The 13,697-nt window shown below is 47.4% G+C and overlaps 1 protein-coding gene across 1 annotated transcript in view; it reads left to right on the top strand.

Moving 5' to 3' along the window:
- The window catches only part of LOC111158691 (transmembrane protein 181), a 50,207-nt gene that overhangs the window by 26,415 nt on the left and 10,095 nt on the right, over positions 1–13,697 (top strand). The window contains exons 7-11 of the mRNA XM_022520897.1: positions 7,610–7,690; positions 9,597–9,696; positions 10,253–10,383; positions 10,632–10,723; positions 11,780–11,837. Of these exons, the coding sequence (XP_022376605.1) occupies positions 7,610–7,690; positions 9,597–9,696; positions 10,253–10,383; positions 10,632–10,723; positions 11,780–11,837 (462 nt within the window). The remainder of the gene's footprint in view (positions 1–7,609; positions 7,691–9,596; positions 9,697–10,252; positions 10,384–10,631; positions 10,724–11,779; positions 11,838–13,697) is intronic.

Here is a 13,697-nt window from a genome sequence, read left to right as displayed (position 1 = left end):
AGTTACTGACATCCTGGTATCGGTTTAATTATTTGCCCTCTTTCTTTACGATTTTACCTTTTAAAAAGCTTTAAAAATTGTTCCCATCTAATCTTTTTATTACAAGCTGACTTCATTTCCATTTTGGAAGTAGAGAAAGCAGAACACAATAAAATATATCTGAAAAGTATCTCAGCGATCCCATTCTCCACCCAGGACGGCTGAGATGAAACAGGAAGATGCGGAGGCCGGCAAGGGCGTGAGCCGCTGGGGCTCCTGAGCTCCGCTAGTGATGTGGCCCTGCTGGTTCCTCCTTGCTCCGCACCACGCCTCTTGGTAGAGGACGGCTGGCAGGGACACGGTGGCGCCTGCAGTGGAGCGGAGTGGGGCAGTGAGGAGCCCTGGCAGCTGCCTTCACCGGCGTGAGATGGCGTTGAAGGCGATCAGCCTGATACAGAAAAGCACACGGTGTGCGAGTCCATCTGCGTTCGTGGTAGGAACGGACCAGATGCATTGTGCAGTGAAGTCCGGATCAGAGTTGTGGGGGTAGTTAGTGACTCGACGGGGGGCTTGGGGGAGGGCTTCTGGGGTGCGGTGATGGTGTCTCTTGACCAGAACACTGTTGACACTGGTGTGCTCTGTTTGTGGCAGTCCATTGAGTCGTACATTTGGGGTCCACGTGCAGTTTTTTGTAAGTATGTCCCTTTCAGTAAAAACTTAACCAAACACATGGCGCCCTTGGAAACGCAGAGCTCGTCCCGGGGCTGCCCATTGAACCACATCTGTTTCTTCAGACAGACCTTGCTGCTTTGATGGAATTTGACACATGAGGGTTTCTGTTGCCGTTGTTTGGTGTTTCCTTGGAAATCTTTGCCGTCCGGGGACTCGAGTTCACTGTTTGCCCCGTGTGTTCTGGTCGTTGTAGGTCTTACCTCCCCTGGGCGCCCCCATCGGTTTCGCTAGCCCGTTCTTCCTTGTTGATGGCGGTCAAGTTCAGGATGAAAATCTCCCTTTCCCGGGAGAGAGAATCATCACAAGGGCAGCCCCCAGGTGTTTGGACGCTCTGTTTTAGGCAGAATACATCTGCCCTTCTGCAGGCATCTAGATGGTTCTGGTCCTTTTCTGGTCTCGCCTGCCATGGGGGCTTTCTCTTCTGTCTGGCATTGCCATTGATGCCGCGTACCCGTGTGTGGAGACGCTTGCTTTCTTTCCTTTTGTTCTCATGCCCATACCCTGTGACCACCTGGTTCACAGATTTCTCCTTGCGCACAATTCTGCTTGAAGTGGAGCGGCTCTCCTCTCTCTGCCTCTTCTCTCGGCTCTTATTCTTCTCAGTACATCTTGACCATGTCCCATTGCCATGTTCAAGTCAAGACCACTCTCTAGGTTGCGCAGGTACACAGGAGAAACTGCTATGTCCTGTGTTTTTAAGAGTTTATTTCCTTGGCCGTGCTCTGCATATGCAGCGGAGTGTGGACTTTGGACACGGGGCAGATTGCTTTTACTCGTTTTCGGGTCGTTTTCTCCTGAGCCTTGTGAACACCTCTGCACACGTCCCCTCAGCTCCCGGTGTCCTCAGGGCTGAGCTGGGCATTTTCCCCTCTTATTCAGTGCCCTTTAGGTCAGTTTGTGAGTGACACTGCCATCCGCTGTTCACATTTTGTTTCCTCCTTTTTCTTTCTAAAGAAAACTTCTACGACTTCTCCCTGTGGGATGAGATTAAAACAACAGCTCATGCTCTCGAGTCCTTCAGTTTTCTGTCTGGTAGACACCCTCCGGTTTCCGTGTGAATTGAGAGGACTGGCAGCCCGCAGTACTTTGAGGAGCACTGAGCGGATTCTTGGGTCATACTTGCCCTGTTGTTTTCATAGGACAGATTACAAGAGCATATGTTAGGCTTTTCCCCTCCAGGTTTTCTATATAATACCTTTCGTATGGTTTTCAAGTGTTGGAGACCTAGGCTGTGAATCTGAGCCTGGAACCAATTCCAGGGGGTTGCTTAGTGCTGCGCTAGGTTGCTGGGAGTACCACCGACCTGAGCAGCCAGTACCCCGACGTACCCTCCACCCCTGGGTGTTCCTGTGGCTTTTCCAGTCAAAGGACTCGGGGTGGGGAATATCATGAAGTATTTGTGCTCTCCTGAAACATTAGCTCCTACTTTGGGACTGGCTTGCTTTGAGTTCGTGGTGTTCTTTCTATGCAGTATTTGGCACCGTATTTGCTTGCATAGGGGCAAAGTAGGTGCTCAGCAAATGTTGAATGAATGACTGGAGAACTGGACCAAAACTCTGTAAGTCGTGATTAGGGAGAAATGGCCTCAAATATAAAATGGATGCTTGTTCCAAAGTCAGTTTGTGGTATCTTGGGGTGAGCCCAGTCTCTGGAAGAACAAAGGTGGCTTTGTGAAGGCCGGACGACCTTGCTGCGCGTGCCAGTGAACAGATTGACTGCTCTTAAGATTGCAAAGTAGATGTCTAAAGCCTGAATGTTTACTGGGAATTTACTCTATTTCCTTTTACTTATTTTATTTTCTAATCTCAAATGTACACATTTGTGCTGAAAAATAAATGCAGAAACAAACTCCCCTAATTCCATACGATGAGGCCCACACAGTGGCTGTCATCGCAGTCATGGCGGTGGCGCAGGCACTAGCCAGCAGTTTGACAATCCCTGAGGGCCCTTCTCCTCCCAGCCCCAGCAACCCTGAGTCCGTTGTCTGAGCCAAAGGGGCCGGAGCCCTGTTCCCTGAACTTCCTGCGCTCTTCTTGGGCTCAGTCAAGGGCAAAGAAAGACTTTTCAAGCCAGTGGCACAAGTGAATGCCAGACTGGCCTGGGAGACTGGCCTGTCCCAGAGGAACACAGAGGGGATTCTGCTCAGCTGCTGCTAGTGAAGGCAGCCCCCCGGAGAGAAACCCTAGCTGGACGTGGTTTCCCCAGATCAGGAAGGACAAGGGGACGGCACAGTGGGAGCTGAAGAGGACTGCTCTGAGGGTCCGCTGTGCCCCCCTGCCAGCCCAGTGCTTCGGCCACGGGCCAGCATCTTGTGCTTTGCTCCCCCTCACCTTCCTCCGCCTCCTTCCTTTAACTCTTCGTCTAGAACTAAAGGCATATTTTATGTTTAGCTACATTTATTGGATAAAGCGTTGTTTTCCAGTGCTAATTTTTAAAGTGAGCAAGTTTTTCTATGCTCTTCTGACAGAGCCCCCCTCTGGGGTCCTTAGTTATTTTCCTCCTCAGTGTCTTTTCATCATTATAACTTTAAACATGTTTTGTGAATTTTTTTCCTAATGCTAAGACTTTTTCTTTCTTTTCTTGGTTATGCCTTACAATCTAGTTTTTCAAACTAAGATATGCAGTACACTTTTTTCTATTTGAATAGGATGTTGATAACCCCATCAGTGCTCATAACTGCTACTGTGATCGTTTTGTAAATGATACTATTTAACATTTAAGCACCAAAGCAGTTATCATAATAGTTGTGTCACGCTTGGGATTTATAGTAACGGTTGTTATTTATTGAACTTGTGCTGTTTTTTTTTTTTAACGTTTTATTTATTTATTCAAGAGAGAGTATGAGGGGTAGAAGGTCAGAGGGAGAAGCAGACTCCCCAGGGAGCTGGGATCCCCATGTGGGACTCGATCCTGGGACTCTGGGATCATGACATGAGCCAAAGGCAGTTGCCCAACCAACTGAGCCACCCAGGCGCCCTGAACTTGTGCCGTTTGCCAGGCACTGTGCTAAACTTTTTGTAAGCATCATCTTACTTAAATGTTCTGGTAATTCTACAAAGTAGATAATAGTTTCCCCATTTTGTGGAAGAGGAATCTGAGGGTGAGATGAAGCTAGTTTCCCAACTAGAAAATGGAAGCCCTGAGATTTGAACCTGAGTCTCTGACTTTGAAGTTCATATGTCCTTAATCACTAGGATTTCTACCTTCTCATTTACATTAATTGTTAGTTGTTGGTTTTTGTTTGATGGCTCTGTCAAAGTATAGTTGACATACAACAAACTGCACGTATTTAAAATACAAAGTCTGATCCGTTCTGACATACATAGCCCCTGTGAAACACTCACCATAATCAAGACAATATGCGACCCCTCACTCCCTAAAAGTTCCCTCATGCTCCTTCCTCCTGTTACCTTCTCATCCCCCAGCCACCACTGTTCTGCTTTCTTTGTGGATTCATTTGTATTTCCGTAAAATTTCACATAAACACGGGTCGTTTGGGTGTCTCCGTTGGTGAAGCGTCCAACTCTTGATTTCCACTTGGGTTGTGATCCTAGGGTCATGAGATGGAGCCCACATCGAGCTCCACGCTCAGCGCAGAGTCTGCCTGAGGTTCTCTCTCCCCTTCTCACCCCGCCCACCCACTCCCTGCTCATTCTCTGTCTCTCTAAAATAAATCTTTTTAAAAATGTTTACGTAAACACAGTCTTACAATATGTTTGAATTCTTTCACTCAACATAACTATTTCGAGATTAACTGACGGTGTTGGCTGTATCATTTGTTCATTCCTTTTGTTCCCAGTGAGCCAGTACAGCACAGATTATGGGTCCCTTCACCTGTCGAGGGGCATTTAGATGGTCTCCGGTTTAGGGCTGCTACAAAGCTTCTGTGAGCAACTGTGGACATGTACTTTCATGTCTCTTGGGTAAATACCCAGGATTGGAGTGGCTGGTCATGCTGTAGGCATGTGTTTGACTGTTTGAGAAACTGACAGACTATTTCCAGAGTGGTTGTATTGCTTTCCGTTCCCTCAGCGGCAAACGAGAGAGCTGTGGTCACCTCACATCCTCTCCAGCACCGGTACGGTTGTGTTTTTAATCTTGGCCGTTCTAGCAGGTATATGTGGGGTTTATGGCTTTGCTGACTTTCACCAGCAGTGCTATGAAATTGTCTTCCGTCTGGCATTTTTCTGGCGAGAAATCTGTTGTTCTTCCTTATCTTTGTCCTCTGAATAGATGCTCCTCTCCTCCCACCCCCTCGACCCTGACTTTTTAGACTTTTCTCTTTTACTTATTTAAACAATTTGATTCTGGTGTTCCTTGATATACTTTACTTCATTTCTCTTAGGGTTCACTGAGTTCTTCAATTGGTGAGTTCATAGTTTTCATTAAATTTGGAAAATTGCCTGTTACTATGTCTTCCAATATTTCTTCTATCCTCTTGCCCACCCTCCCACCCCCCACCCCTGTTCATGGTCAAATACACATCTCTTTGGCCACTTGAAGTGGTCTCACAGGTTACTGATATTCTGCTCAGTTTTGCTCTGGTTCATTTAAAATCGTGTGTAGTGACATCTCCACATCCGCTCATCTCTGTCATGTCTGTTCCACTGTTGTTGCTCTTCCAGATTCCGACCTCACATGTTCAGACTTCCCTCTAGCTTCTCGCTGCCCTTATCTGCTAATTCCATGTCATCTGGGTTTCCTGGGGCTGTTTTAATTGATTTTTTTTTCCCTCATAACTGTTCAGATTTTCTTGTTTTTTTTTTTTTGTTGTTTGTTTGTTTTGTCTTGTTTTGTTTTTTACATGTTAGGTGTTTTTCTTTTTTCTTTCTTTCTTTTTCGAGTATAGTTGACACACACAGTGTTACATGTCTGGTATTTTTTATTTAATGCCAGGCATTATTGATGTTAGATTTTGTATTCTTGTGTCTTTGAGCTTTGTTCTGGGATATTGTGAAGTTACTTGGAAATGGCTTAGCTTTTTTAGGCCTTGCTTTTAAACTTTGCTAGGTGGGACCAAAGCAGCATGAAATCTGCAGGTACTTTCTTCCTACCACTTGGGTAAGAGCATTTGGGGTATGCTACCCGGGGCCCTTTTGTGCATTTTATTTCTCTCTGCCCATGGGACCAGGCACTATTTCTGCCCTCTGTGAGAGCCAGTGATCCTTTTCAGGGATTTTTTTTTCCCCCCAAGCCACAGTTGGTTTACTCATACCAATGCCTTGATCAGTGTTCAGGTGGAAATGCGAGGAGGACCAACTTTGGTAGGTGTCTAGAGTTCTCTCTTCCAGCTCTCCTCTCTTTACTCCGTGCTTTGTATCACAGCCAACAGTTTCCTCCCTGGACACACAGCAGTATGTCCATGATTCTCTACGTGAGCTCCCTCCCCACCGTGGTTCGGGGCAGCTAAAGGGTGCACCTCTCTCCTAACAGCCAGAGATTACTGTCCTTCATTGCCTCCTGTCAGTGTCTTTAACTGTGTGTATGCGTACCTGTCTCTATGTGTGTATTTTAAATGTTTCAGGTAAGTTAGGTAAATCTCATGTCTATAACTCTATTCTGAAGTAGATTTTTCAAATTGCTTAAATGATTTTAAATGCATGAAAACAGTGGGGCTCATTGGCCCATTGCAGCACAGTGTTCTGGGGTCTGGTGAGAAACCTGGCTTGTGACCAAGGTTGGAAGGGCCTCTGCCTGCTGTCGGTATGTGGTGTGTGCCTCCTTGGCTCTGTTATGTGTAAACTCGATAGGAGTGAATCTACTCAATCAGCATGAGAGCCGACACCTGTAATTCCCTTGTACTTTGTGGTGTCAGGTTCATATTTATGTGTTTCACTTAGTCTTTTTTTTAGAACATCCTACCTACTCACATTTTTGCATCTTTTAAAAATCTGTTTCTTTTAATGGAAAGCATGGCTTTTCCTAACGAAGGAATTGACAGTATTGATTTTTCTTTTTTTTCTTTTTTCTTTTTTTTTTTTTAAAGATTTTATTTATTTATTTGACAGATAGAGATCACAAGCAGGCAGAGAGGCAGGCAGAGAGAGAGAAGGAAGCAGGCTCCCCGCCGAGCAGAGAGCCCGACGTGGGGCTCGATCCCAGGACCCTGGGATCATGACCTGAGCTGAAGGCAGAGGCTTAACCCACTGAGCCACTCAGGCGCCCCTGATTTTTCTTTTTTAGAGATAGACAGTGCGTGTGAGGGTGGGGGCAGGCAGAGGAAAAGGGACAGAGGGAATCGTTTGTTTGTTTGTTTGTTTAAAGATTTTATTTGTTTATTTGACAGAGAAAGATCACAAGTAGGCAGAGAGGCAGGCAGAGAGAGAGAGAGGGAAGCAGGCTCCCTGATGAGCAGAGAGCTGACGCGGGACTCGATCCCAGGACCCTGAGATCATGACCTGAGCCAAAGGCAGAGGCTTAACCCACTGAGCCACCCAGGTGCCCAGGACAGAGGGAATCTTAAGCAGGCTCCACACTCAGCATGGAGCCCTGTGTGGGGCTCGAGCTCATAACTGTGAGGTGATGACCTGAGCCAAAGTCAGGAGTCAGAGACTTAACTGACTGTGCCACACAGGCATGCTGACAGCATTGATTTTTTTGACATGAAATTTAAAAACCAGATGCTCTTCTTGTGATTACAGAATAATTTGTCTATCAGATTTATCATTAGTATGACCTCTGAAAACTATTTCCAACTCTTGTAATTAAGATTTTCAGAGTCTGTATTCTTTAATATAAAAATAAAATGTAGTAAGGCTTAAAATTTTTAGAACATGTAAGAAGGAATAAGGAAAGAGAACATTTAAAATTACCTATAGTATCATATCTGGAGGTAACTATCTGGCACACTTCCTTTTAGATATATTTTTTTCAATTATTTTCCTATTTTACATTTTAGTGGAAGACTTATGACCCTGCATTTTCCCAGCTGGAAATTTGGCTCCGATTCGTCTTCGTGGTGCTCACCTTCATTGTCACCGTAAGTCCCATTTGCCTGACCGACCACGTCGGAATCCTAACAAGGCTGAGTTAATTTACGAATTAGGGTTATCACAGTGTGAACTGTGGAAGGAAACCGTAAAAAACTCGTAACTATGGAGAACAGACAGGGCTACTGGATGGAAGGCGGGAGGGAGGGTGGCTGAATGGGCGATGCGCATTAAGGAGGGCACATGCTGGGACGAGCACTGGGTGTTGTAAGTGACGAATCACTAATTTCTACTCCTGAAACCAATTTTACACCATATGTTAACTAACCTGAATTTAAATTAAAGTAAAAAAGTGTGAACCACACAGGAGATTTATCTGAACTCCGTGATGCTCCATCCAGTGGGCCGACCTGATATCACCCAGTATTCCGAATGGCTGCTAGGATGCTGTGGTGCAGAAAGAGCGTGTGGTATCTGCTCATAAGGACCTCTGTGTGGTGTCCCGGTGAGGGCAGACCCCTGGCTTTTAAGTAAATGCTCATCAGGGTGCAGTGACAGTGCCATTTCACCTGCCTTGTCTGAACGACCTTCTTTTTATGATACAGCACACGCTTGGGTTTTTTGCATTTGGAAAATTTACCAGACCTTTTGGACTCTGGGCTTTTTCAGGAGGAAGGCCTCAGATGAGTGGGTTTGGAAGTATGAGCTTTTGGCTCCTTTGGGGTCTGAGTTCAGTGTCTGCAGGCACCCTGTGACTTTGGGGGAAATGTTTACCCTTGAAGTACAAGTGATCCCCACAGAGGCCCAGTCAGTGAAGATGGGAATTTAAAACTGGAGGAAGAACATCAGGACCGACACATACGGGGGGAAAGAAAGGGGGCTTGTGGTGGTGCTTTGCGCCATCTGAGGGGCGACATCCCACCCCCTTGGCTGCTTGCCCCTTGCTGACGCGGAGGGTGTGCCATGCAGGAGCTATGTCCCCTCTTTACAGTGGGGGCCACTCCAGTTGCCGCCCAAGCAAGGATCGCTTGGTGCTTCACAGTCCAACTGTACGCAGGACATAGGCTTGTTGGGGACAGACGTGTGAGGAAAGTGCCAGTTGGTGGTGACATTGGGACCTACCTGTAGATGAGGGGGTAGGACTCAGCCACTGGCAGACCCTGGACTCTGCCGATAGCTGGAGATCGCGGTCCTAGCCACTCCCAGGGTTTCCCCTAAGGAACTTGCTAAAGCTGAGTGGAGAGCTGCTGATTGTGTTTGCTCAGCAGAAATCCTTGCTGTTTCTTAAAGCATCTGTTTTCTGAGGGGCTGCTGCCACACTCTGGGGCCCAAAGTGTGGGCACCCAGGGCACAATGTTCTTAAACAAGAGAAATGAGCCTGAGCCTCACAGCCTAGGAGAAATGGCCCAAATTCCCTAGGAAATCATTGGCTTATGTTAGATTACAGAAAAAAACAAAACAAAAAACTCCAGGTCTTTTACACAAACTCTGTACTGTTTTAAAGTACTTTAAAGACACTCCCATGGCTCAACACAGCTTCTTCAGGGAGGTGTTTGTTCAGGGAGCCCTGGTGCCCTCCTTAGAAGCTGGTGCCATCTGTAGATGTCACCTGGGTGGGGGCGTGTGGCCTGCCACAGGGAGGTCCTCTGTGTGGCTGTGTGGGGCCCACCTGATGGAAGTAGCCTGTCCTGGGGGGAGCTAGGGTGGGTAGGGAGTTATGGCTGGTGTCTCCCCCACCCCCTCCTGCCCCTCGGAGAACAGCTTGTGCCTTTGTACCCGCAGCTCCTTGCCAGTGATTCACATCTTACCTTAGTCTCAGTCAGTGCAGCAAGGGGTTAACCGGGTTTGGCTGACTCTCACTCAGGGAAGACTTCATGTGACGCGTGATACCGTGATAGTGATACTGAGCAAGGCAGAAGCAAACACAGTAACTTGAGTTCCTGATTCGGTTTGTAGTGCCTGTTTGCACATTCCCTCCGGAAGTTTTCCATGCGAGACTGGGGGATGGAGCAGAAGTGGATGTCCATTCTTTTGCCTCTGCTGCTGCTTTACAATGGTAGGTGCCCATTTGTATTTCGGAGCTCTCCGCCTTTAAAGCTTGAAGCTGGAAGGCGTCCCAGAGCCGCTCTGGCCGCCGAGGAGCCGCTGGAGGAACAGGTAGCAGCACCTGCAGAGCGCGAGCTGTGCGGCCCCGGGACACAGTGGATGCCTGGCGGCTCTCACCAATGAGCGATTGGTTCGGTGGTTAAATCCTGGAAGGGCTGCAGACGCAGCTGTCTTGGAACTTGGCTGGAGGCAGCCGGCGCTGCCGTCTGTGCCTCTTCCCCTGCTTCAGAAACGTTTGCTTGCAGAGCCCCAGCACCGGGATTCCCGGGCCTGTGGGGCAGAGCGGCTGGCGGGAGCAGCCGGCGCTCTGTAATGATCACTGGGGCAATCTGTTCACTGGCTTTTTGGTTTTTTGAAAAACAAAACAGCCTTTAGTTCACTACCTCTCTTTGGCTCTGACTGAGGAGAAGGTGATGGTGAGTTCTGCCCTCGCTGAGAGGACAGGTGCCCTGTGTTGGGTGGGGTGAGCCTGCCTCCATCAGGCCCTTCCGTCTGTTGCCTTCCAGATCCATTCTTCCCGCTCTCCTTTCTGGTGAACAGCTGGTTTCCAGGCATGCTGGACGACCTCTTCCAGTCCGTGTTCCTCTGTGCCTTGCTGCTCTTCTGGCTGTGTGTGTATCACGGGGTCCGCGTCCAGGTGAGCCTACGCCCTCGGCCCTGCCAGAGGGGGTCAGAGACCCCGTCCTTCTGGTCCACCTTCTGGTGACAGCCCTTACAGGCAACTTCTCCTTGAGACTCTGTCTTCAGCCTCCGTGAGCAGGAGAACGCATGCTGTGAAGAAATGACTGGAGCATCTGTGATCTAGTGTGGTCTACCAGGGGTTAATGGTTTGCTAGAATTACTAACTTATTTCTTACCTTTTTTTTTTTTAATTTTTATTTTTAGGGAGAAAGGAAGTGTTTGACTTTCTATTTGCCTAAATTCTTCATTGTTGGACTATTGTGGTTGGCTTCTGTCACACTGGGAATATGGCAGACGTGAGTAATTTTGTTATGTGGGAAGCCTCAGGCAGGGAAAGCATTTGACAAAGGTGGACAGATCTGACGTCTCAGTGTATTTTGTGAACCCATCTGGAAGGGAATCTGTCACCAGGGTGACTTGATAGCGGGACTTGAACTGAGGATTCATTTCAGCCTGACTGGCATATAGAAAACACAGTTCTGGTCCCAGTTGGAAAATGATAAAGACCACGCACGTTGTTTTAGATTTCTCCTTCAGAGTGGCAAAGATGTCATCATCTATAGGAATGGGACTCCGGGGTCCTGGCTCCCCGTCCCCCCAGAAGCTTTAGTTTCTCCCTGAGCTTGCATCTGCGAACTCCCCATCCCTGCTTCAGCTTCCTGGGCTTATGGTAACTAGTGATTTTGTCCTGTAAAATGGGGCCACCACAGAAGCCTCACGTGATCACAGCTCGATGCACCTGAGTAGGAGTTTTTGCAGAAACGAGTTCTGTTCCAGGGTTATGGTTTTGGCCCTTGGCACATTGGACTCCACGGCCCAGTAATGACAGCACTCAGCCCACCTCGTCTCCTTGCCCTGTCCCTGCCTCCTCAGCTACCCGGCTTTACTTTAAAACAAGTTGCATGGAAGTCAGCACTGACTTTTATAGCTTTCTTTGTGTGCTTGTCTATTCCCAGCACCCATACGTGCTGCTGAAAAGGTGCCGGGAAAATAGTTCTTGACATTGCAGGAGAGATAGTATAGGGACTTTTTGTAACAGAAAATACTGTAGCTTCACAGCATAGACAACTGCGGGCAAATAGTTTAGTAGTGCTGGATGCATTTTCAATGTGAAATTTTTTTAAAGTCTTAACTGTTGGTTAGCAAGTAGTTTATGTTAATAAGATTTGTTTGTTTGTTTATTTGTCATTTTGACACCCAACATGGGGCTTGAACTCACGACCCCAAGATGAAGAGTTGCACACACTACCCACTGAGCCAGCCAGGCATCTCTGTTAAAAGATTATTGTAAAAAGCCAAATGAAAGTAAGCTAATTATTGATCTATGATTTTTCATAATATTGTATTTTCAGAGTTAATGAATTACATGATCCAATGTACCAGTATCGAGTTGACACAGGAAATTTTCAGGTAAGGATTATTAATGATGCCTGAGGGTTTTTTTTTTTTAATGCTATTTTTAAAAATTCCTGAATTTTGTAACTTAAATTGTGCTGCTGACATGAGCTTGCTAACTGGCTGAGAGACTACAGAATGTTTATGGGTGCAAAATTTGGGAAAATGTGTGAGTAGGATGAAAAATAGCTTTTAAAAACAAAGTGGTCAGGGTACCTGGGTGACTTAGTTAAGTGTCTGCCTTTAGCTCAGGTCGTGCTTGGGGTCCTGGGATCGAGCCCCCATCAGGCTTCCTGCTGAGCAGGACGTCTACTTCTCCCTCTGCCTCTGCAGATCTCCCTGCTTGTCTCTAAAAGAAAAAGATTTTATTTATTTATTTGGGAGAGAGAGAGAGTGAGAGCAAGAAGGAGTGGGGGGTGGGGAAGGACCAAGAGACAGGGAGAAGCAGACTTCCCACTGAGCAGGGAGTCTAATGCGGGGCTCCATCCTGGGACTCCAAGATCATGACCTGAGCCCAAGGCAGACGCTGAACTGACTGAGCCACTCAGGCACCCCAACAGATAAAATCTTAAACAAAAAAAGTTTGAAAGACTGGTAGAAATTGCCCTTGCTTGGAAGGTGGTTGTCTGGTGTGAAACGAGCATTCTTCACCTAATACGTCTTTTTGCTCAATGTCCAGACTAGTTTTCCAGAACTAGAGGTAATATTTGTTTATAAACACTAAAACTCTTTTTTTTTTTTTTTTTTTTTTTTAAGATTTTATTTATTTATTTGACAGAGAGAAATCACAAGAAGGCAGAGAGGCAGGCAGAGAGAGAGGAGGAAGCAGGCCCTGCTGAGCAGAGAGCCCGATGCGGGGCTCGATCCCAGGACCCCGAGATCATGACCTGAGCCGAAGGCAGCGGCTTAACCCACTGAGCCACCCAGGCGTCCCTAAAACTCTTTTTAAAAGAAGGAGGTCTTGGGGCACCTGAGTGGCACAGCTGGTTAAGCATCCAGCTCTTGGTTTCAGCTTGGGTCATGATCCCGGGGTCCTGGGATTGAGCCCCACATCTGTAGGGCTCCCTGCTCAGTGGGGAGTCTGTCTGTCCCTCTCCCTCTGACCCTTCCCCCCCACCACACACACACTCCTGGTGTCACTGGCTCTCTCTCAAACAAATAAATAAAAAATCTTTAAAAAAAAAAGTTGTCGCTCCCATTCCTTGGTTTATGGTTGTGTCAGATTTTAGGACCATTGGAGAGCAATTAAGCAAACGTTTTTGTTCATTTATTTCTCTCAAGTCGAGAAAGGTTTCCGAGTGAGTGAATGGAGTGTGGGCCTGCAGGCCCGGCAGCCACAGCGCTCAGCACTCTGGGTGACGCTGTGCTCTCACCAGTTTATAATACTTTGTACTTTTGAAAAAGGGGTCCAGTGTCTTTATTTGACACAGAGGTCTGCAAATGGTGTCAGCTCTGAGTGTGGCTTTCCCTCGAGTCTCCAGTTTTCTCGACATCCATTGGCATCTCACAGGGCAGTGCCTCCTGGGCACAGCTGGCTGCTGAGCCCGGGTGTGGATGTGTGAGGGTCCGGGGGCCAGGGGGAGCCCTGGGAGGTGTCTAGGAGGCATGCCTCCAGCAGGACAATCCCAGAGGCACAGAGTTGAGTCCTGAGCTTGGGTGATGTCCAACATTTCTCTGGACACTTTGCAGAGCTTCCATGAAGTGGTAGAATATATGGTTCTTTATGGGACTGGCCTCTGAGAAAGAGGGAGGTTTAGTGAATGATGGTATCTTGAAAGATGTGTCCCTTATGTTGAGACGACACATGTCAGAGCAAGTAGTATGAGCACCTGATTCTTAACCAGGTTCCAGCAGGGGAGTGCCAGTGGCCTTTCC

The sequence above is a fragment of the Enhydra lutris genome, unplaced genomic scaffold (genome assembly GCF_002288905.1).
Source record: "Enhydra lutris kenyoni isolate GAN:26980312 unplaced genomic scaffold, ASM228890v2 scaffoldscaffold62, whole genome shotgun sequence".
Classification (NCBI taxonomy): Eukaryota; Metazoa; Chordata; class Mammalia; order Carnivora; family Mustelidae; genus Enhydra; species Enhydra lutris.
The sequence above is the reverse complement of the archived record's forward strand: the minus strand, read 5'-3'. Positions and strand labels throughout refer to the sequence as shown.